Here is a 26,308-nt window from a genome sequence, read left to right as displayed (position 1 = left end):
TTAATACACCTCTGTCGCATGGGGAAATTGTCACGGGAAAATCGATGTTAATCGTGTTTGTCGTTTGTTTCGACGTTTGCTAGAACTATACAGGTTGTCCATAAAGTCTCTACAATTTCAAAAATTTCGTACAAAGGCAAGTGAAAAGACAGATGAGTGGAAATTATTACAAACTGAGACGTATATATTTGAGTTTTTTTTTTGCCTCATTTAATACACCTCTGTCGCATGGGGAAATTGTCACGGGAAAATCGATGTTAATCGTGTTTGTCGTTTGTTTCAACGTTTGCTAGAATTATACAGGTTGTCCATAAAGTCTCTACAATTTCAAAAATTTCGTACAAAGGCAAGTGAAAAGACAGATGAGTGGAAATTATTACAAAATGAGACGTATATATTTGAGTTTTTTTTTGCCTCATTTAATACACCTCTGTCGCATGGGGAAATTGTCACGGGAAAATCGATGTTAATCGTGTTTGTCGTTTGTTTCAACGTTTGCTAGAACTATACAGGTTGTCCATAAAGTCTCTACAATTTCAAAAATTTCGTACAAAGGCAAATAAAAAGACAGATGAGTGGAAATTATTACAAACTGAGACGTATATATTTGAGTTTTTTTTGCCTCATTTAATACACCTCTATATGGGCATCACATTAGTAGTTGCACGAAGCACATCAAGACGATAATCCCATCAGAGATGTTGATGCAGAGAAATAGGAAAGCTTCGTACTTTGTACATTTACGGGAAATGGTTCAAATCTCACGAAACACGCTTGTCTCATGTGTATAGAATTTTTAATTTATAAAAGTTACAAATCAATTTTTTATCACTTTGCTTCTGCGTTATGATAGTAAGGATTTGAGAGAGTAAGATCATAATGTTCATAGAAGAGTACAGCAATAAAATTTGTATTGGACAATTTCGAAGGGCATTAATTTAATAATGATTTATGCAAGTTTTATATAACAAATTAAATTATTTTTATTTAATAATAATTAATTTAATTTAAAAATTATAATTAATGTAATTTAAAAATAATTTAAAAATTATTTATTATTTTATATAATAAATTATTTAGTTCCAGTCGATAATTGATCGGTTTTCTTTTAGATTCTAGCGATAAAATTTCCAGTTTAAAGTTGCTTGATCATTAATTCGATGCTTGTGTTGCAGCGTCTTTTTAGAATCATCTCTAGGAAACGCGTGTAGTTTCAAGACACTCGATCATTTGCAACATCAGGACGAAACAGTTCAACAAAGTTGAACAAAATTTTCGTTAGAAAGAATTTCACGTAGTGAAATTTGAATTTCAAGTGGCCCGGAAAGATTGGAAATCTTCTCGTGGAAAAATGATCATCAAGGTTCCTGGTTCGAAAGGAATCGACGAATCACGCGCTAGTTTGAGATCTCTGCTCGTTACACGCGTAACGAGCATAAAAATTCCGCTTGTGCCGCGAGATCCCTCGGCGTGCCTCGAGGATACGCGTTTAATAATAGGCTGTTACGAGTAAGAGCAGAGCAAAATTACGGTGTTTTCATATAATCAATAACTCGGGCTCTCTCAGGGTCGCTGGCGAGCCCGGCGTGTGCTGCATGTTCGCCCTTCCTCGTTGATAGATTCACGGTGGCTTCCGTATGATTCACGCGTGACACCAGGCTACGTATTTCTACGCGCATCTCGTGCGAAATTCAACCCTCTGTAATTAGAATTTCGTTAGCAGACTGCAGATATTTATGCACTTTTAAAGATACAGAAATACAAAAATTTAAAGAACGCATGTATATGTAAGAGACCAGTGCCAAGGTAGTTATTGCAATATGTATTTGGAAGATGAAGAATTGTTTTATTTGAATTCTGTTTCCTTGATCGTGTTCGGAAAATTGTTAGTTAATCACAGTTGTCGACTTGACGATTCTCATTCGACATTCGCGCTCTATTCGTGTTACTATAACTGCGTTACACCATGTTATTCCATGTTAATTGTAGAAATAATTATTTCATTACGTCGTAGTTCAGATAATAACGTTGATTGGTTGTTGAAACGAGTCATTTAGCGAGGCGCGCTAAGGAAAATCATATCCAAACAGCTAACAACGTGGCTGGAGAGGCAATCCAAAGCCGCTGGTTTTTGTTCCGTGAAAACCCGCTAATTGCCAGACGAAAATAAAACTATCAAGCTAAGGAACTGTCAAGCATACACCGACTACTTCGCGAATACGAACCCTTACAAGTTCCCTTTTGTCGTTGATTGCAACCAGCTAGCCACTTGCTCGGCTCGATAGCAATTTCAGCAGACTCTGCCTCGGATCGTCTTCGATCATCGGTGGTTGGACACGTGTCTTGTGAACCCATAACAAAATCAATGCAAAAAAATCACGTTACAACGATTATCATTTTCGTAGGTACATACTCTAATGAGAGACTTTTGACGAGAAGTTTCAATTTATAATGTTCTTTCACGGTAAAAAAAGACGCTGTTTTATCTACTAGGTTAAAAAAACCGAGATAATGTAATTGCATTCGTATCTTGGAAAAAGAAGCAAACTAATCATGCTGCACGAATTATCACTACATTTTTATATCGCTACGTTTTGCATACTAAATGTTAAATTTCGATGTCTGTCAAGCACGTGTATATATTGAGCCTCAAACGGAGAAATTTTATTCCATACGCCTAGAAATTTATTCGTATTCGTCTCGTCCAGATTCAAATGTACACGCCTAAATCTTAATCGTTAGTTATAAAGACAGATCGTAGTATTCGCGCGATCTACTTCAAAGAAAGAGGATAAAGAAAAAGAGGAGGGAAGAAGAGGGACGTTGCAGTTCTTGTCGCAGAGGCGTTGCAGCATCTCGCGACTCAATTTGTATCTTAACTCGAACGTCGATTAATCGCTAGCTGTGCACTGTACCCTTCGAGCCACGCTTTTCTCTCTGGTTACCGTGAAGAGACCTGGAAGCACGCCAGTTCCGTACCAACCTCCCCGTTCACGACACCATCCCGAATCTAGATTAGTGTGAACGAACTCTGCCCTAAAATTTCGTTCCGCGTTCAGTGCAGCGTGTCTAGGTCCTTCCTTGTTACTCGAGATCCTCTCCTTAGATTCTGCCATCTAATTATACGTATAATTAACAGACTTTGGAAATTTTATACCGCGCGTTTAAAATTTTGGAAAGAGGACGAAGAAGACAACGAGAAGTGTAAGAAGTGTATGAGATACTTAAAAAGAAAATATAATATTGTTTGCGGTGGCAAGATAATTTTTTTTTCACTTTTTAAATTTTACAACTTTTCACCTAGATTTCTAACTGTTATGATCTAAGATAACTTTTTAAAATACGATATTTACGATGTATAATAGATAAGTTCAGTTCGTACAAAAACACTCGAATACAAGCTTCTGGAATTTTAGTTCTTCTCAAAGACTGTCGTAGTTTTCATGGTAGTATTTTAGTTTACAAAGAGCAATTGTTTACAACGTCCTGATAAGATTGATAAGAAATTTCGATTACTTATCAACTTCGATTAACGTGCACTCGATCGATTCGTGATTGAAATCGTATTCGTCGTTTCGTAGCCTACATTTGGCCCGAAATTTAATACCTTCAAAATGTATTTTTTTTTCTGTTTTTTTAAAGAACGAATAAAGTAACGTGACAATATAAATTGCAACTCATGTTTGAAAGAGTATGGGTTAATCGTATAATTCTTAAAATGATACTCGAAGTTTCATTTGTGCATCATTGTTCCTAAAAGTCATACCATTAACTACTTGCGCTGGCAACTGATTGCGGACCATAACGAGTGACCAAACCGTATACACAATAATTCGTTGCTTTTTTTTTTTTTGAACTTGTTACCTTATGATATCACTGGATAAAAATTATTGACAAGTGATAAATTTATTATTTGTCCTGCCTGTTTTGTTTTACTGAAATATACTTAAAACTGAGAAAATATTACAATTTTGGGGCAAAAAATTCCCCAACATGTGTGGCACGTCATTCCAGCGCAAGAGATTAATCTCACGAGAGTAAATACGCGTTTTACTAGTTTAAACAAGTCGATTTCTTCTCAAACGAGGCAAGTGCCACTGGGTGTTTCCACTTTCATTCGCACAAAGCAAAGTCAACTCTTCGTCTCAACCCTCGCGCACGTGCGGAAAATATTTACAACCCTATAAACCGATGTTTAAGATGCATTGCACGCAGTCAGGTAGTAGTTAAATGCGAGTAAATGCGAATGAATTGTAATCGCAACCCTGTATTTCGAGTCGCTGTATTTCAAAACGAAACAGTAAAATGGGTAGTTCGTGAAGTTTATAGCTGATGATCTAATGCCGTTTATAATCTTGACGGATTGTACTGTTCCTTTGTGCACCGGCAATTGTTCAAACGTCTTATGATTCACGAGATATATAATCTACCTACGCCTATCTGAGAAATTTCGTTTCACAGTGTCATTACAATTTTTCAAATTTCATGGCATTTCATTTCTTTCGTTTATGATGTTTGTTACAATTTATTGGAATGGTGATTACGTGTAATTGGAATAGATTAAATATTTGTTGCAAAGTTTCGCAATATATAAAATAAAGTATAAAATTATAATCCATGAAATATAAAGTATGATTGTAAGATGGTTTCAGTATAATAGAAAACTTTTATTCTATTATTGATTCGTTATTTTATGTTATTATATCTGTTATTTTTTCATTGTAAATCTATCGAGTTCACCATTTTCTTGATCCTGTATTATCAAATTTTTGATTACATGAAATCCAGATATAATACACAAATATATATCTACTTACACGCCATTAAAAGAACAAAATTTAATAATACACGTAAATTAACTGAGAAAAGAAATATAAACACGTTTCTCATTACATAAAATTATTCGATCCTTGCATCGGACCTTCAGTCATTCATAGACTCGAAAAAAGAATTCCAATATTACACTTGTCCTCAACAAAATGTAAATAACACATTCACGTCGCATATTACCAATTCCACCGTTTATTTATTACGTGATTATTACATGGACGCTATGAATGTATAATACATAGGTTCAATGAATATCGTCGGTAGAAATGAATTATGAATGCATAGGTACGTTCGACAAGACCTCTAATACATACTATTAATGTATTTGAAATATGAGGAAATACACTTTATCGATTTTACGTGTTCTTTCGTAGCAAAGTGTCAAACAAGTAGTCTGAGCATACGCGTAACAAGACACTGACAATAAATTCATATGATCGTAGTTTATTGCATACGTCGTGTCGTCTGTAACGAATGTTTCCTGTTTAAACTTCTCGTTCGGAAGTTCAAACACTCGCCATACTTTGAAAATATTTTTTCCTTGAACAATTATTTAACTCTCGCGTATTTATTTAAAGTTTGTTTTAAATTAACTAAATTTAATAATTAAATAAAAATTTATTTAAAATTTGTATTTGTCTAGAATACGTGCTACGTCTGTTTGTTACTTTTCATCAAGTGTAACTCCACTTTATAAAATTATGAATTACTCCGTTTCCTTCGGTCCATTCGATGCAAAGCTTGCTGGAAATTGATCGAGGCTTTCAAAATTATAATAGAATCGTTAAAACTTGATATCGTGCGTCTTGGCTCATCTCCGTGAGAAATTCAGCGACCCAAAGTAGAGACGTTCGGATAACAAAATTTTTCAGATCGGATACTAACGGTAAATCTGCGATTTGTCGATACATCGGGAAACGTTGAAACGGAGCAATTGCATTCGAGAATTGAGAAGGAGTGGTACACGCATGCAACGTGGATAAACGTGTGATAGTTAAACGTTCTTGCGTCAGATGATTTTCTGCGTCCTCGATGGTCGAAGTGTATCAGCACCGAGAACGAGAATAACCGTTCAATGTACGGTCGATCTATTTATATGGTCGATCAGCTGCGTGACCCGCTCATAACTCAATAACTGTGGCCTCGGCGCGTGTTACGCGTGTTCGCTGTTCCTCCCCGCTCGGAACACACCTTCCTCCGCTTTGAAACGACTTACATGCCATGCTACATCTAAACAAGCTGTAGGATTGATGGAACAGGTGTCGATCGTGGGATCGATTAGACTCGTTGTGTCAAAAGATTTGGGACGAGAGATTGTCGATACTTTGAACAGTTACAACTTCTCGTTGAAAGAAGTCACGCAAGTGTTCTTGGTTTCGTTTTAACCTCTTGCGGTGAAATGACGTGCCACAGAATTGCAACATTTTCTCAGTTTTAAGTATATTTAAATGTAACCCAGGCAAAACAAATGATAAGTTTATTACTTATCAATCATTTTTGTCCAGTGATATCGTACCGACGAGTTCAAAAGAAACAGAACGCGACGAATTATTGTATACGGTTCGGTCACTCGTTATGGTCCGCGAACCAGTTGTAAGGAGATTAAAGCGCAGAGAATCTCCGTGAGTTCGTCTCTTTCAAAGATGTTTTCCCATCGTGCAGTGTGTGAAAAAGTGGGGAAATGATGCTTTTATCTGTAAAAATCAAAGATATTTTCTCCTACCGCAACGACTTGAAACTCTTGAAACCTGCTGCACTACTCTTCTTTCTCGCTATTTTATTGAACTTTGAATGTTCAACAAAAATTCAAGAAAATCTGTCGTTTGACACTCAATAAAATGATGAAAAAAGAAATTGTTTGTCTTCCCATTATAAGTGGCAAAAAAAAAAATTTCTTTTTCAAAATGTAGAACCTATACTCTCAAATTTTTGTCAGATCTTTTTCTGCCATTCATCATCAATGAATCGTATGCTACAGTGATTTTACTTTTCTTATTAAGATGATCAATTTTTCAAGTTCCACGTGTACGATGATTGGGTCAGAAGATTAATTGATTCCCAGATTCGTCGACGATTTAGATACATACAAGTATTAACACTCCATAATAAACACATCATTTCACAGAAATCTATTACAACAGTCACGAAAGATAATCTGTCGTTTCATGGAATTTCGAACTCGAAGAATTGTGGAATAGGAGTGGGAATTTTGCACACGTCCTTAACACGAGAGAAAAAGAAAAAGATATGCTTACAAGAGGATGTTATGCAACATTTAATTGATCTGTTCAAAGTATTTTCTTTTTTTATCCATTTAAGTTTATCGGTCACATGCTGCACGTACACTTAAAAGCACTTTAGTAGATTTCTAATCTAAAGAGAACATATCTGATATTTTTCACGTGACAGTTTTCATATCTTCTTCGTCAGCGTCTGACCGCTTCGTTTCTTTCAGCTTTACGGTGAGATTTGGCAATGAAAAAAATATATCTACGTATAATAATTTTGTTTGATGAGAGAAAAGAGAATCTTAATCTCATATCTCGAAGGTACTCCAAAATACGTACTTCCTTTGTTAATCCAGCAATTTAAATGTTATGTTCTCGATTATCTATGGTCGTTTGTTCATAATTGTATGAATAGATTCATTCGTTTAATAGAGTATTCACAAACATGTTCAATATACGATTCTGTTCTCACATCTCAATGTTTGTAAAACGTAATTGTGTTATACACGTTGCGATACATGTGGTGAAAAATAAGAACGATACAATTTACGACATATACCTAAACTCAATACTATAACAACCGACTATTTTTGAGAGTAACTTTGTATTAAATATATGTATTAAATTGTAAAGAAAGATTGCAAATGCAACATCACATGACGTTACAATAACGTCACGTCATCAGTCTTTACAGTGTTATTAACCTTTATACTATCCAATTACAAAAAAAAAAAATAAAACTGGTTAAACAAACATCTCTCACAGATTGCCATATTTTATTCAAAGACAAGAAATATATTGTTATTAATTTTTTTTTTTTTGTTTTTTTAATAAAGAGCTTTATCTTATTGATTGAAACACAGCGCGTTCATAATTACTCAAAGATTATTTTGTACAAAGAAATTTCGTTTTGTATCTTTCGTTGCAGTTATTTTCTCTTGTTGAATAATATACTCTGACATCTCATTCATCGTCAACTTGAATTCGACAGTCAATTCGCTAACGAACGATTGAATAAATCTAGTTTAATCTCTAAAGATAAACGTGATCGTTTCAGTTTAGCAGAAAATTCCAGGGAAACGTCTCGATCGTCTTTAGCGAAGTATGTTCGAGTCTCACTGTTGAACGTCTTTCCTGAAATTCACGGAATTCGCTAGAATTTAAGTAGTTGTTCCAGAAACACTTCGCCACTGGTTCTAGCTACGATAAGCTGTTAACAATTTTCACAAACAATCTGAAGCGTTTTTATTTTGTAGTGAGAACTATCTCGATAAGGAGAATAGATAACGAATTAAAGTAGCATAAGTAGTTGATAACGAGCATCGAAGATTAATTATCGATCATATTGAAATAATTTCTATCGTACGTTAAGAGCTTGCTTGATTAATCAGCTTCGAATTTCGTTTCAGTTATATGTATATATCATTAAAATTCTGCTTCTTTCTTTCTACCGCGCATGAAAGAGATTAAAAAAATCAATGTTCAAACATCAAAGTGCTGCGGTATTTTTAATTAGTGGCTCTATTCGTTCATTCTGCCGCTTCCTACATACGCAGCCAGACTCATCCTAATTAAGATTCCTCTCTTTGGTGTTTTTTTTTTTTATTTTGTACGACCATAATGACCAGAATCACGATTAAAACCATGAACAGACTTTTGAAACGAATGGAACGAATTTGCGTCGTTGCCTATCTTTTAATTATTCCACTTAGGAAGAATTTGTGACGATCGATAAATTACTATTTTACACGTGTGTGAATAAAATTTGTGCCAAACGTGTTTTCTGTGTTAAGCAACTTGTCTATTCTAAGATGTGCAGTTGCATTTCTTTTTTTTTTTTTTCTTTTTTGCCAATTATAGTTCAGTGTCTTGTTTTTGTTCTACTTTTTAAATTTACTCGCGCTATACGTGATGTTATATTGCCAACTGTGACGCAAAGATCAAGAAGAGCACGACAAATAATTTTTATTGATTTTCTAATTTTAACGTCATTTCAAGACTACAAAGAGGTATTTCAACCATGCCTCGATGTCCTCGTTGTTTTTCATCGCGTTAGATCTTCTCAGACATCTTTCTTTTTTGTTCGATGCTTTATTTATAAAAAGTGCGGAATGTAGATGATTGGATACTAATTATTACACTTATTTCGAACATGTAAACTTCAAGTCTTCTGAAAATGGATGGTGCACAGTACCGCATAAAATTAGGTGGAAAAAAATTCATATTCAGCCACGTTATCAAACAGACAATTTTATTAATGTAGAATTGATGAGAATACAAAGCTACTTTTCTCTAGGAAAGAAATCTTCACGTCGCCAATGCTGACTGAAAAATTCTTGCAAGTCTCGTAAATTTAAAGAACTCTAAAGAAAAGAAAGCGTCTCACATTAGGAAAGCGAACAATCTCCATTTCTTTCGTTTATCCGTATGAAGAAACAGGCCAGTCACGTTTCAACATTAAGCCAAGTCCTTCTTAAAGCTAAACCACGACGAACCGTGTTTCGAGGAATTGTTTTCAACTACGCCTCGTTTATTTTCGCGCCGAACTCGGTCGATCTACGATCCACGCGTTGCCCAGGCGTTTGAGAATAATCAGGCAATCCAACTGTGATACGATTAATGACGTCGATTCATTATTCGTCCGCCGGAGAATACACGGGCGAGCCATGATTACGTTTCGTGGAACGGTTGTTCCGCAATGGCCGCGATCGATAGCTGCGTATCGATAAAAAAATAAAAAAAAAAATTTTAAAACACGCTCGATAACCCAGCCAACTGCCGGCAAGTACCGGATTATCTGCGGCCTAACGAAATTTCTATCAACCGAATATCGCGTGACGCTGGACACTCGACCTTCTCCAGGTATTCTCTGAAAATTTCGGGGGTAATTAACCCTGAGTGCTCTATCGAATATGGAGTTAATTCAACCCTCTAAAGTTGAGTTTTCAGTCCTCGGTGCTAGAGTATTGCACGGACAATCTAATTGTTTCGAGAAATATTGAATAAATTTGAGGCAAATTCGAACGAACGTATCAAAGATGAATGCATTCTTAATTCGTAACGTTACGACGATTTTAGTGATTTTAAGTATCCAAAGGGTCGGTTTAATATCGAAATTTCGATACGAGACTGATAATTTTATTATTACTTAACGATACTGTTAAATAATCAATTATCAGGTCCGCGTAATCCAGAAGCAATCTCTGATCGACGATCGTAGTCGAGTGAAATTTATCGATCAGTGATCAGGCAATCTCGTCGTACTTGCGGTTTCGTGGTCGTCCAATTGATTTGATATCGAAGGGATTTGGGGCTTGTTCCTTGGCAATTAGATAGCTTCCGATTAGTGGTTATTGTTTCTGGATACGTAGCATGGCAATACTTCTTATTCGTTGGACATCTTCAATTCAGTATAATTACATTGCACGGACATTATACGTAAAATTGCTTTGTCTCTCAAATATCGCAAAGAGCATTATATCTTGGGCACATCACGTATTTTTATTTCTTGTTTCACGCGTTATTTTACGAATTATCTTATTTATCTTTGGAAAATTAATTAATTGAATCGAGCACAAATTAAAATAATCTTGAAATTTATTTAGCTCTCTTTCGTTAATTTAAATCGATAATTTAAACATATGGTTTGATACGATAATTAGTAATTTTCGTTCTCTGCGAATCAGTCAAGTTAGTTATAAATTTGATTAATTTTCTCCTAATATATTCAATCATTAATTTTCGTAATAGACTGCGCAAATTATTATAATTCTTCTACATCTCGTGTTTCTTCGACTCTTGCGTCTCTATTTATTTTTACCATATAGTAATTTTTAGATCTCTAGTTTGACTTCAACGTTCCTTCAAAACCGTTCATATTTATCACTTTTTGTTAATCGAATTAATTAAACCTTTTCAAACTGATTAATTCATTATTGTCGCAATTTTCTGCAATATAGAAAATAATTTCTAAATCTTCATCGGCTCCATTTTTAATTTTTCTATTCATCTTTCACAAATGGAATCATTTAATTTAATCGGGTCGTGGATTAAAGTAATCTTCTCAAATCCTCCAATTCATTTATTCCCATAATCGCTTGTAATTATAAATTTTTAATTTTTACATTCGCCCTTTACAAACGAAATCAATTAATCACACCGTACGTTAAAAACAATCCTTCCAAAATTCATTTTTTCATTTATGCACCTATCTGTCGTGATCGTTTGTATTATAAAAAATAATCTCCAACCTTTTAAAAAGCTGAATCAACTAAGTCAAGTCACAAGTTAAAATAACATTTTCGATAACTTTGCCGATTCATTTATTTTCATTATCTCTCCCACAGATCGACGGATACATCATCTCTAAATTTTATCCAACGTTCTCGCTCGTTTCTTACTTTTACATTTTACCTTTATACAAATACTGCAAACTGAAACAATCTCTCTCTCAAAATTTATTTATATTCGCAAACCAATTCTTACATTTACCTTTATACACATATACAAATACACCCGAACTAAAACAATCTTTCTCTGAAAACTCGATTTATATTCGCAACTCGATTCATTTCGTATTCACGACCGACTTTGGTCAAACAGATGGCTAATGGGCATATATATTAATTCTCTGTTCGGCGAACGTTTCCTCGGCTGTTTCGTTCATTTTCACTGGAGGGTAACTTCAATTAATATAACTAACCGGTACGAGCCGCGCGCTCCGGTAATTTTCTTATCCCTTTTATTACATCTCGAAAACTCGTTGAAGCTTTTAATGACGGCCCCTCCCCCTCACCCCCCACTCCCCCTGTAAATGATATAGGCGACCGCGGTTTCTTTTAACACGATCGTTCCGGCCTCTAATTGTAAGTTACTTATAAATTCCCTTTTTTGTTCGCCCTCGATGTCATCGGCCCCGCTAGGTGCTATAGACGGGTTGAATTTGCCTCTCGATTCTTTCAGTCTCAGCGAGGCTATAAATTGTCCAGTTTCCTCGCCCCGAAGCTTTCGACACGCTCAGCCGAGAATAAGCCGAGACCATCCTGAGGAACGAGTTTCCTTATCGTTCAAAAGTACGCGAGCTTCATTGAAAATTAATCACGAGCCTCTTCGTTGCTTGTTTGTTTCTTTCACTTTTTCTGTTTTCTTTTCATTTTTATCTTCCTCGTCAAAGGAAATTCCGGAATCGAGACAGATGAAAGAAAGGGGGATATGTTTCAAAGAAGCATGACGGCTACTTTGAAGGCCGAGGATGAAATAACAGGCAAATAAAAGCGACCCGTCGTTTCTTTCCTGGCGGCCAAAAAGATATGATTTTTTCTGGTTAAAAACTTGTGAATTTCTACGTTTTTCTTTCTTTTCTAGGAAAATACTTTTCGTAGGAATTTCTCGACCGACTCGCGCGAAATGAACAGCGATAAGCATGTAAATTGTTTTTCTTATCTCGTCGAACGGACAGTGATAAGCATGTACATATGTAAATTATGACTGATGTCGTGTAAATTTCTTTGTTTTAGAAAAAGTTATTCGCTGAATATTAATCACGACGCTTTTCGTTGTTTGCTTGTTCGTCACTCTCTTTTTTTCTTTTCTTTTTGTCTTCCACCCAGAGAGAATTCTAAAATTGAGATAGATGAAAGAGGATATGCGTTTCAGAGATGCGTGACAGTCGAAAGATGGCACGAAATGAAATATTAGGCAAACAAGAAAGTTGTACAGATTCTTTTACGACAGAAAATAGAGAGAAACACAGTATTTATAGTATACTATTTTTATTTCGATGAATGATCTTTTTAAAACAGTAGAAACTATATATATCCATTATAATTTACATGCTTGCCACTGTACTATTTTCCAAGATAATCAAGAATGTCCTATGAGGGAAAAGAAAAACATGTAAAATTATGTCACATTTCTTTTTATTTAGCACATTATTAATATTATTACCTAATATCACATTGTTAATATATTACCTAATATTATTTATCATATTATTATTATTATTACCTAATAATGATAAATTATTATTAATATATTACCTAATGATAAATTATTATTAATATATTACCTAATGATATATTATTATTAATATATTACCTAATATTATCTATATTACCTTATAATGATAAATTATTATTAATATTACCTAATATTAATATATTACTAATAATATATTAATATATTATTATTATTAATATATTATTATTAATATATTACCTAATATTAATATATTATCTAATATCGAGATTAAATAAAGTAAGAAATACAGAATCGATAGAATCGACGTGCGAAATAATTTTCTGAAATAGTACATACCTACGTGCTCGTTTCTTTTCAAACTTTGGTCGACCTTCGTTTATTGGAGTCGGTTTTATCGATAAACAAATAAATTTTCTCACCGAGGGAGAACTTTCACGAAACGGTTTACCGATATTCCAAGCAGCACACTTAAAGCAACCTCATCGGCTGCTCGCGTTATTGCTCACAGGAAGTGTGCCTCGAATCATTCTCGGACGACTTGCTGCACACTTTCGATATCGAGAACTCTCGTTGTCAGTCGCGCCATTGGCATCAGAATCGTCGAAACAGGGACACACCCGGCACCTGAGCACTCCACCAGCAAGAGGAAAAACAAATTCAATTCGGGTCGTTTCTCCTAAATCTCGCTTCGCGTTGCTTTTCTTTTTCGGTTGCCAAGAGAGAGAGAAAAACACGTCGCGTTATTTTTCATATTTTTGAAAGGCAAAACTTGTTTTTCAAAAGTTGTCACAGCGTTCGCGATCTAGTGCGTAAATCTTTATTTAACCTCTTGCGCTGAAATGACGCGCCACGCACGACGAGAATTTTTTGCAATAATATTTTCTCAGTTTTAAGTATATTTAAGTATATAACTCGGGCAAAATATCATTCTACTGAAATCCTATTAAATTCAAACTTAAAAGAATACCACACCACAGAAACCCAAAGACAGAAATACGGAATCAATACAAACATAAACCTGACTTCTCAAAATGACATACAAAAAGTATTAAAATATCTCAAAAACATAAACTACTACACACATATCTAATGGCACCGTCGTCGCTAATGACCTCGCTGTCGATGCGAGATTTAAAGAAAAAATAGAAGAAGAAGAACTAAGTGCAGGTTCAATTACTGTCTTTTAAGTTTAGTATTTGGTACAAACAATGAATTTATTACTTCTCAATAATTTCTATTCAGTGATATCACACCGACGAGTTCAAACAGAATGCGACGAATTATCGTATACGGTTTGGTCACTCGTTATGGTCCGCAATCAGTTGCCAGCGCAAGTGATTAACTTAAGGGACCGAATATTTGATTCGAATTCATTCTGAAAGTTAACTTGCAAGGAATGTCACTCGAGTTATATAATATCCGTTTTGTTCAAAGTTAAATTCAGTTTTAAAAAACAATGCTGATGATGATGATTAAAACGTGTGTTGGAAGACGGCGCAATCTAATTGTAAGTTCGATTTGAAGGCACACATTGAACGTAAACCTGATCTGAAAGATAATGTTTAAAATTATGGTGCAATCCTAAATTCGATTCAAAGAAACATACTCAGCTTGCTAATACTAAACTTAAAAGACAGTATTGAACCTGCACTTAGTCTGAAAACAAAGAAAATATTCTAGCCTAAATCTAATTTCAGATAATAGCCAATTTAAGCTCAATGTGCAAGACAATATTCAGTTTGGATCATGATGGATTTTTTTATAAACTAAAAGTTAATTCAAGAGGCAATTAAAAGAATTATACTATTTAATGTCATCCTTGTTTTCCCGAATATAGATTTTGTTTTCTCAGTGTTTCCAATTCGTCGCAGTGTTTGCCACGAAGAGTACAGGTTACACGTGCGATTTTAGTGCTGTTTCGAGCCTGTTATCTGCTAAATATAGCGGCTGCTCTAACCAGTGTTCAAACACCAGCGATATATATCAATGTACTCGCGACTTTGCGACGCTCGAAGCAATTTACACCGGTTTTTGGAATGTTTTGAGCATTATCCACGTAGTCTTCGAGAAAGATTCTGACTCGTACTTGAGAATTTTAAGAAAATGGTATTAGTCGCGTTGAAACAATAGAATTCGAAACGAGAGTACTCGGGATATCATTCTGTTAGATAATGATAATATTATAATTAGATAATTATAATATTGATCCATCAAAGACCAAGCATCATTTTCAACATCAGCCTTAAATTTTAAAAATTATAGAATCTTTTTAGAAACAATATTAGAATCTAAATTGTGAGATTTGAAATTGTAATGTGAATGAAATTGTGAAATGTTAAATTAATATCAATTATTATACTTAACGCAACGTCGATCTTTAACTTTGCTTTATTTTTTTATTTTTTTTTTTTTTTTGTTTTCTTCATGTTTGTGATAGATTTTTCGTACATACATTTCTTTTAAATTTTGAAGTGTTTTATTTTTCAAAAGACGATAAAATTTCAATATATCGAATGCTAAAGATCAAACGTTTAATTAATTTGTATATACAATAAAATTTTCATTTTTGATCCGAAGAGAGACTTATGTTTAAAAGTATCTTTCGCGGTGTTATCTCGAGTACGAGAATTAGAAAAACAGATTACGTTTGTTTGTCAGGAGTTTATCTAAAAATTTCTGATCGTCAGTCCTGTTAATTAAATCGTATGCTGTTTGCTTTTTGCACTTTTGTTATCTAAATTCTTTTATATCCGAAACAATTCTGATCAATTATTCATAAGACTTGAAACCTATGTATCGAAATAAATCTTTAACTGAAGTTGACTTAGCTTCAATTACTAATAACTGAGGTTAATTTAACTTCTATTGTTGGTAATTGGAATAAACCTGAATTATTGGTGATTGAAGTTAACTCAACACTGTTATGTCCTTTAGGTCATTTTCATTGTTAGAAAATTTCGTGAAACTTCCAAAAACTTGTGGAAGAATTGTTTCGTATTTCAACGTTTCTTTTTTTTTTTTTTTTTACAAGTTATCAGCTAATTTCAAGAGACAGGTTCTTTTCATTTTCAATATTTTCGTATCGTATGAAAATTCTAGTTGATCACAAAATGACATTAAAGCAAAGCCAACCGAATCTTTGATCTTCAATTGCATTTAATTAAACGAATAAAAATTCGTAGTAAATGAAAATGCATAAAAACCCGCAGTCTATCGATAACTATACCTCTGTCTTCCACAAAAGTTTCAAAAGAATCAGCAGATTCCTTTCTATTCTATTATGAAAACACTCGTTTTCGTTAATCACAAAATGATCATCTGTTTCTCTCCAAATTCACACGAAGGTTTCCAAAAATTAGTTTGCTCTCGGACCTGTAAAAACATACCTGTATAATTCTAAAACTACTTCGAATCACACTTTGAATAATATGAATTTTGAACGATATATTAAATTTTCTGAACAGTGCACTCGCTGCGGAAATTTGAAGAAAGCCGTGACGCAAAAGAAACGTACAAGATAACAGCCACATTATCGTTATCGTGTGTACAGAGATTTGTTTCCGTTCCTAGAGATTTGTTCTCGTTCTTAGTAGGAGTATACGTATGTGCATCGGTGTGCCATAAAGCGGTTCTCGTTATCTTCTCATCTCGAATCTCCGGATTGAATTCGCAAATTAGTAGATTAGCTGATAGAGCTAAATAGATCCGTCGCGAAACTATGTATTCGTCTCACGAGGCAACTCCATTAACACGTCCGCGTTAACACGACTCCATTAAAATATATCTATAGGACAGTTTTTCCTGCCGTATCGAGCACTAAAGAGCATTTTATTGCTTCTTGTGCCAACATTTTTTCTTTTTTTTTTTTTTTTCTTCTTTTTACGATCTCCTTCATCGTGCCATTTCTTTCCTTTTTATAGTTACTACAGTACTACAGTTACACCTCGACAATCGTAAAAATAATCGCGTCGAGTTTTTAATAAAACGAAGTTTGAATCAACTCTTTAAAGTCGTAGAGTGTATATTTGTTATTTTGAAGTAGACTGCTCCAATCGTTTCACTTTTTGGTTGGATTTTTTAATTCAGTTAAATTGGATTCTTTTAACACTCTGTCGCCAGGATTTGGCTTGCCACGAGAAAAGAAAATTGTTATTTATTATTACTATTACTATTATTATTATTACTATTACTAATTATATGATTATTAACGCTTGGAAATCTTTTTTAAAGATTAAAAATAATTCATCTGCTATCTTTCTGATGATCTTTGTCATATGAAATACGATAATGACACTAACATTCACTTGTCAATGTTTTTTGCACTTCCTAAAAATTATTAACAAACGCTAATAAAATTTTAGAAGTTAGCAGTATCAATTATGATAATCAAATTTTACAAGTCACAACTCTTTCGACTTGAAATTGCAATATTTTAAGAAAGAAATTTACAGTTTGTAACCAGTATTTTTAATATTGTTATTTTATATTCATGTATTTTAGATGTGGAGTAAATCACCTGATATCATCTATGTCAATATTATTATCTCTGGAGAAAAATAGATCAAAGCAAAGTTTCAAGATTTCAAGGAGGACGTTGGATAGATCAAACGAAATCTTTCTAGGTGAAAATGCTTCAAAGATTTAAATGTGATTGATTTTTCTCACTTTTTCTCTTTTACTCACTTTATTATATACGTCCACATTTGAAAAATGAAGAATCTTTTAAATCTTAAATACATATTGGAATCTACACACTTTTGTAAAAATGTGCGTATAACTTTTTCTGAATAAGAAGCGCCTTAAATCTCAATGATTAATTTCCATTACACAACAGTATAAAATTCTGCAAAGTACCGACACAACTTTAGTTTCGATCCATTTTTCCTTCTAGACAATAATATTGACACGAACGAAGATAATGATATCAACTGATCCACTTTATATTTCCTCTATAGATACGTGTTTCTGTTTTCTTACTTTTACACGTCGTAAAGGAAAAAGAGGAGCGTACTCGGTAAAATTATCGTATAAAAGTTTAATATTAAAATGACAAATTGCCAATCATTTTAACTCTCTAGAGCTTCCTAATACTTCCTACGTGTACCAATACTGATCATCCAGAGACTGAAACTTTATTTTCAACAGCATGGAAACATGTGCTTACCTTATGTCTAATCTTACGTCTGACAATGAGTGATTCATTTTTAAGATTAGTTTGGGATTTTACAAAAGTTACAAATGACTCGAGTATTGAAAATCCGTCTCCAAAGGGTTAAAACCTTCTCAAATTATCTATAGTCTTGTACTGTTGTGACTAAATACTCAAAGGGTTAAAACTTTGAGTGAGAAGTTGTAGCAATTCACGACATACAGTACCGAACAGATGGGCGATCGTGTGGAATCGAGACGAACTGGTAATCAATGAAAGGTCGCGGGGGTACCGTCATTATTTTGGAGCGATCTCGGCTTTATCCGTGGCTTCACCTCGATGGCGACGCTTCAGTTCCTCGATCGTGCTATTAATAGACGTCTCTGTTCCATTTAAATCGGTTCGTATCGCGATCGTCGCGCGAAACGCCGCGTTTCCGTGCCGATATCGCATTCCAGAATGCATCGCGAGCTCGATTAACCACGATTTTCTCTGCTCAACGAATTGTCGAGAGCTCCATCCGTTAATAAACGCGGAACAAAGGAAATTTAATTGCCGTTATCGCTTAGCTTGTTAATTGCCGGTAGGCTGCGTATTTTTATGCACTTAGGAAAATTTGAAAAAATGTATAAAATGTTCGTGTATCTTTTTTGATATTTAATATTTAATTTAACCTCTCGCGCTGGAATGACTTGCCACGCACGTCGAGAATCTTTTGTCCCAATATTTTGTCGCAGTATTTTCTCAATTTTAAGTATATTTAAGTATAACCCAGGCGAAGCGGACAATAAATTTGTTACTTCTCAAGAATTTCTACCCAGTGATATCATAAGTTAACAAGTTCAAAAAAAAAAAAAAAAAAGCGACGAATTATTGTGTACAGTTTGGTCACTCGTTATGGTCCGCAATCAGTTGCCAGCGCGAGTGGTTAATGGCTCGCTGCGTAAGTTTCATTCGATATTAACGTATTTAAAAATATATAAAATATTTACCCGTCTTGTTGCCATAGTTGATAACTTTCTGTGTGAACGAGTTTACGTAAACTTGAAATAAAAGTCAAATTTTATTAATTATTACTGCATTTGTATTCTGTATTTTCACAAAGAACAATCTGGAAGACGAAGATCGTTCTTGGAGTAGCGAAATTTTTAAACGCGTTATCACCTTCCTCGTTATCTATCTAGTCGTTATCATCGATTGTTTCTTTCTTCGTTCGCTCGATTCAAGTCCGCATTCTATCGCTCGCTGTTTTTTAGAAACGTACGTTCGAAGAAGCCGTGGTAAAAAGTTGATGAAAGATCTCGAAGGAGTTGTTTACGCGGAGTTTGTTTTTTCTTGCGTTCGCCATTTGCCATTTTTATTGATGTGCAATTAACCTTCCGACTAACTCGCGATACGGAATACTCGTTTGACAAATGTTTCTGCCTCTGTTGAGAAATTATAATGAAACAAAAAGTCGAATATTTAATTTCGTAGTAGATGGTATTCAATTATCTCGCGAATAATCGTCTTACTGTTGGATTGCTTCTGTGCCACTTTGTACTTTCAATGGAATTATCGAACGTGTGAAACGTTGCACGAGAGAGAAATGAAAGTGCAAGGAATTGGAAAAAGCTTACAATACGATAGTGAGCACCAATTTTTATCCATGTAGGTTACAAGAGGAATAAAAGTGTATTCTCACGTTCAATTCATTCGTGTATTCAATTTTATATTTTTTAAAAATATCGAAAGGTTCTATTTCAAAAATCATTACGAAACTGAAAATGCAAAAATTATTTATGCACTAGAATTATTAGAAATATATCAGAGAAATTCTGATACAAAAATAAGAAATAAGAATATCAGATAGGAAGAAGTAGAAGAAACGAAGCGACGAAGCAAGCTTTTATTTTGCATTTTAAAGCATCTCTAAAAATAGTTACAAACCAGATACTACAAACTACACAGTTATTACGAATCCATAAAAATATGAAAGACCGGGGATTGGACAAAAACTTGTTATGAAACTTATTTACAGGAAATATAATATAATACTTCCAGATGCAACGAATTTGCATTTAGAACTTATTTCTTTACCTATATTTGCGTATGAGCATCCGCAAATCTTTATGCATTTATGTAAAAATGCATAGAAGCATGCACATATGTATAATGTATGCAGAAATATTTAATATGCTTTAATCACTGTGACGCGTAATTTAACAACGTCGACAGTGTAGATAGTTTCATCACGTTTGTCAACTAACAAACATTATTGGACAATACCTTCGCAAATTTACGAAATCAGTTTTAATTTGTCAATTTTTCTATTTCCCTTTTACGCGATGTCGCGATTTTAAATCTAATTTGAAACAGGGCGCGGGCGTTCTAAGACTCGCTCTAATCACGAGAGAACAACACGGTTACGCGTAAAAATTGAGCAAATTCTGCTTCGCGAAACTGGCACTGGTTCCATTTAATTCGACGTAACGTCCGTCATTGACGACACGATCTACTATAAATAGATTTTATCGTGAATAATCCTCTGGTGTCACGCGTAGTCATGTCGAGTTTGCCCGCTGCACGCGAGTGAAATATATTCCTGGCCACTTTGCTCCCCCGATAAATTCGTCTCGAATACCTCTCTCCGCGCGAACAGGATCTAAACTTTGCTGGTCGTTCGAGAAACGAGAGAGACGGTCATTAATAAGCGACCATCGAATCTTCGTTGATCCGTTTTACGTGGTTGAACGGCTTCGCGATCCTATGTTTCGTTAAAGAGATGTGGGTCACCCGTCTTTACTCGGTAATTAGGCTACGAAAACGTTCACCGCTCGGCAAGCAATACTCCAATGGATTTGTAGCAACGACATTTACAACGTGACCAAACTGTACGAGTCACCGATGAATTAACAATCGGAACATATCTCTCGTTGAAGTGATGAAATTAAATTGTACATCGAAGCATAGATTTACATTGCGCGTTAATCATTTTGGAGCTCTCTACAAATTCTCTTCAAATGCGACAGATATTTAAACGTAGCCAAAGTGTACAAGTGATCAATGAATTAGTAATTAGAAGTGAAAATTATTACTTCATTGTGAAATTCAATTGTATACTGAGGGATTTATTTTTAAATTATTATTAAATTTATTTTTAGTTATTATAAATTACATTTATTTAAAAAAAAAACTAGATATTAATACGACAAACATTTAATTTCTAAATATACATTTATTTTTTTTATTTTACAAAAATATATATATATACATATTTAGGTCATTTACTTTCCAGATAATTAAAATTATTAAAATAAATTAATTAATCCTGATAGGTGCAAAAGGTACAAGATAAATTTTACTTATTTATTTTTTAAAAAATCATTTTCATTGCTTTAAACTATAAATAATATTATTAATTTTTAATTATTACTAAAATAGTCATTAGTTTAGTTATTTGTTAACCATTTTGGAGCTCTCTACAAATTCTCTGCGACACACATAAGCGTGTAGTTATTGTACGATTACGACTTTATAGATATTAGAAGCTAGGTCAATCTTCAACTTAAACTCAATCTGAAAAACAACGTTTAATCTTTATCAATCCAATCGTATCATTCGTCGAAGAAGAGATATGACTGAAATTCAATGTAAAATGTAATACCCGGCCTCTGGGTCAATATTTAGCTTACGCTTGACCTGAATCAACTTTAAAAAGTATAAAATATATTATTCATCAGAGAAGGGATGTTTAACCTAAATTCAACCTGAAGCGTATATACTTGAAACGCCATATATCGTATAAGCGATGTAAAAAAAAGTCGATATTCAACATAGATTGAGGCAACTCTAAAAATTCTCGTATCGTTTGTTAAAAAAGGAATATTCAGCCCAACTTTAATACAAGATAGAATGCTCGCTTTAAAATAATTAACATCCAGCTCGATCTAAAACAGCCTCTATCATCAAGAGTCGTGAAAAATTACATAAACTATAGTAAGAGTGATCGAAATTACAAAAAATAATAGGATCTTCCAAAAAAAAAAAAAAAAAATTAACCCGAAAAAGTCAACAGAACAACAATAAAACTATACTATCGTTCTTCAAAAGGGAAATTATTCCACCTAAATTCTACGTGAAGAAATGATTCAAAAAGAAAATTTTTTTAAAGCTCTCGTTTTCGAGAAACTTGAGTTTGGAAAATGATCGGGCACACTTGCATTTCTAGACGTGATAGAAAAGAATAATTAACAAGAGATTACTCTACGAAAATAAGTAAAATAAAAAAATGTAGAATAAAATTTTTTTGTGGTAAAATGGTAAAGATTATAGGGAAACGAAAATTTCCTTGTGTCGATTGTTCACGCCATTAAGTAATTCAAATATACTCGATCAATATACAAATTCGACTTTCTAGAAAAAGAAGTCTTTAATAGAAGAATTGTCCAACCCGTGTTTTCACGTAAAAAAAATTATCTCCACCAGTTACGAGATATCCTCTTGTATGCAGAATCTACTATCTAAAAAATCACCTTCGATCTAAATTACCCCCGTGTGAGTCACAGAGCCTAGCTACGTACTCCAAAAAAGAAATATTCAATCTAAATTCGTCCACCCGGACCTAATTCAACGCTCTAAATTCTCCACTCTAAATAATCCAAGTTATAAACCAATAAAACTTAAATTAAATTAATAATTTAATTAATTAAACAATTAATAAATTAAAATTCTATCTTCTATCTACCAACAACAATAAGTAGTCAAAACTAAAGAAAGGATAATAAATTTTTTTCACTAAAATCCCTCATTTCCAAAAATCTCGAGTTTGAAAAAAACGATCGAGCATACTTCGATTTCTGAGACGTGACGGGTATTACTATCTACGTGCGAAAGTACAGTTTGAAAAATTTGTTTGCAAAATAGCAAAGATGAAAAATTTCATCTAACGCTTCTCGTTTATTTCTGCGCGGAGGGTATCGATTATCATCGTGTCGATTATTCACTAGGTGGCCAAGACTAGCCAAGAAGGCCAAAAAGGCGGCCAGACACCGTTGCTCCGTTCGCTTTCGCGGCTGACATCCCACCGAGGTGTGTAACACTCGTTGCCCCCTCCGTGGGCAAACTCTATATGCTACCTCCCCTCTCTCTTCGGGAAGCTGATTCTTCCGCGGGCAATGGCGATTGGCGACGCGTTCGGCTTAGTCGCGTGCCGAGACGCCGTGGAACGAGACCGTTTCTGGCGAGAGCTGGCTGCGTGGAACGCGGACGACGGACAACGAGAGACGAGATCGTCGAGCCAGGTCTTTGGATCCGGTCGCGTGATTTCGGCACGTAAAAACCACCAAGCCCGGAGGTTTCACCAACCTCGAAACGCGGCTGCGATTAATCACGCGATCCTCACCTCGGTCGCCGCTTCCTTTCCACCTCTCGGCCGAAACTCGAAAGTGTATATATCAATCGCCGAGCCGCGAGCCTTGTGATCTGTGATCCAATTGTGCGGTATCGAGTTTTGGAACCTTTTTGTTTTTTTTTTTTTTTTTTTTTTTAGTCGATCGAAGAAGATGGGGAAGAGATCCACACACGCGTTGTAGTGTCTTGTGGTGCTCGTTCGGTGCTCTTTCCGAGGAGAAAAGTCTTCAAATTCATTTACATATCGTTTGTTTTATGATCGAAGGTTCGCGCGTTATTTCGCCTGGCGATATATGTGGTGAGTTTGAAAGGAACATTCGATTGAAGAGGATTCACGAGAAGAAAGGTCGTTTCGACCAAAGTTTTCTTCGTTGAGAAGATTTTTAAATTAATTTAACAGACGCGTTACAGTGTCTTCGCTTCTCGCAAGTGTCGTTTGACGGGCTCAAGCGTTGTGAATCGACCCGAAGTTAGCGAAATTCTAGACTGATTGCTCGACAAGGAGAGACCACTAGCTCGGGAACCTTGAAGCAAGTAAAATCACCAACGGTGTATGACACAAGCAGACTTTTTCGGTCTTCCAGAGCAACTCTACGGACCAAGCTCAAAAAACAGATTTCAAAAGACAACGATCGAGTGAAAATTAAATCAATTTTAAATCGGTGAAAATTCAGATTTTCGAATGACCTTCGTTATTTTTGGACAAAGATAATTCTCGAATAATAATCGGGTAGAAATCGAAATAAACTAGACCACAAAAGACAACATTCAAGTGTGCGAACCACCGTTACTAGACAAAAGATACACTGTCTCGAAATTATCAATTGCCTTTTGTTCCGAAATTGTAATATTTTCTCAGTTTTAAGTATATTTATTAGTAAAACGAAATAGGAGGCGAAACAAATAATAAATTTATTACTTCTCAATCATTTCTATCCAGTGATATCATACCGACGAGTTCAAAAAGAAAGCGATCCGGTCACTCGTTATGGTCTGCAATCAGTTGCCAGCGCAAGTGGTTGAAAAGATTTACAGTAAAATCTCGCAAAATCTAATTATTAATAATCAAAAAAGTTGGAATAGGCATTAGCGAACGTTTCGCGAGATAAAAATTTCTATATCACCAAACAGTCTCCGGGTCAGGCCATTGTTGTTAGACAATGGACAGCATCTAGAAGCCATCAGGTGTCTGCGAAAGGATACGCGTGACCTGTGATACCACTTTCTTTGCCAGTCCCTCTGAATCGTTGAAAAACCGTTGAAAAATCGATCATCTCGAACTTCGGTTACCCACGTTCGAGAGCTGCAACGAAACAACAGAACAAAGAACAATGCCGGTGCGATCGCGTGATCACGGCACGTAAGGCTGACAGATCTCTCGAAAATCATTGGGGATTCGTGGCACGTGGCGATTCGCATTCGTACGAGCAGCGAGTGCTCGCGAGTGTATCGACGAGGCGTGTGGCTTCGGCGTTGTTCCCGCTTGCTGGACAAGTGACGTGATAGTTCGTGAATCGTCGCGAGCCACCTGGTTCTTCTGGAACTCTTGACGTGGAAAATCGTCAAAATCCCGGGGCACGCTTCTCTGATGACCCACGCGCTAAAACCTTGACACGCTGTTTAATATTAGTTGTTGGTGACCTTCCAAATAGCTTCAGGCTCTTGGAATATTTGTAAACTACTTTACCGTGGCTACAGGCCTGACATTTACGTATCTATTCCTCGCGTTGATGAGAAAGAGACGCGACTATAATGGTAGTTGTATAAATACAGACTGTGTGGATGTTTGTTCGAATTAAAGGGTGAAGAGAAACTCACACAACGAAGCGCGTTACAAACGTTTGGCGGTTTTGTTTCTCTGTGTTGGTGCGGTGTGTGGATCTTGAAAGTGGATCCGACGTGTTATAATGGCACCGGCTGCTACGTTAGACTGGTCCGAGCCCTGCCAGCACTGGCGATATCCGAAATTCTGCCCGTCTGGCCAACAGAAGCATGAGAGAGCGAAGAGCGCGATGGAATTGAGCAGCAAAGAAGCGAACACCGCGTACAAAAAGTTCTGCAAGTTCCTCCGTCGGCTGAAGCACAAGAAACGTAAGTTTTTCGTCTGGGAAAATCCGTTCTCGAACGGAGAACGATCATTGGCCCCGAGGGTTAGGCCTCGGTTCTATTACGCGAGAAGAGTATCTTCTGTTTCACTTTCGAAAAGCTGAATCTTCTTTCTTCTATCCTTTCCCGTCTTTGCTCTTTCGGTCTTTTTTTTTTTGTTTTGTTTTTTGTTTTTGTTTTGTTTTTATCCTTTCGTGGAAATTAAAAGGAGATTCGCTGTTTGAGGTTTCGAAATACAGGTTTTTAATTACAGCGTATTTGAATCGTGTCGAGACATTGGTAATCCTAGTTTGATTATTGCTATGCGAATCTTTGTCTCACAAACCAATTAAAATATTTGTAGGAAATTGAGGTTCAAAGTTCTTAATTACGGTATTTGAATCGGGACGTTAATAAATCTTTCGTCCCGTAGAAATTATCAGTCGAAATCTCTCTGTTCGAGATTCGGAAATTATAATTAGCACGTTTTCAGATTCTTGTCTTACGAGAATTGTACGAAATCTTCTTGTTTAAAGTGTAACATTTTTATATTCTCCGGTCGTTTCGACATAATATATTTGCGATCTGTGGATTTTAAAATTTTCTTTTATAAGAATTGACAAAAATTCCATTACTCGAGACTTGG

General features: G+C 35.0%; 1 protein-coding gene across 3 annotated transcripts in view; it reads left to right on the top strand.

Annotated features, from left to right (window-relative positions):
- The window catches only part of LOC122534670 (glycogen synthase kinase-3 beta-like), a 56,429-nt gene that overhangs the window by 11,339 nt on the left and 18,782 nt on the right, over window positions 1–26,308 (top strand). The window contains exon 1 of one of the 3 annotated variants that reach the window (XM_043665524.1): window positions 24,552–25,668. The exons of 1 other annotated variant lie outside the window; for it this stretch is intronic. In XM_043665524.1, the coding sequence (XP_043521459.1) occupies window positions 25,485–25,668 (184 nt within the window). In that variant the 5' untranslated portion in view covers window positions 24,552–25,484. Of the gene's footprint in view, window positions 1–24,551; window positions 25,669–26,308 lie in introns of those variants that run through there. One more of the 3 variants, XM_043665525.1, reaches the window with a different exon arrangement.

This window comes from Frieseomelitta varia, unplaced genomic scaffold (genome assembly GCF_011392965.1).
Source record: "Frieseomelitta varia isolate USP_RPSP 00005682 unplaced genomic scaffold, Fvar_1.2 scaffold_622, whole genome shotgun sequence".
In the NCBI taxonomy this organism is placed as follows: domain Eukaryota; kingdom Metazoa; phylum Arthropoda; class Insecta; order Hymenoptera; family Apidae; genus Frieseomelitta; species Frieseomelitta varia.
Note: the sequence above shows the minus strand (reverse complement) of the source record. Positions and strands in the feature narration are given on the sequence as shown.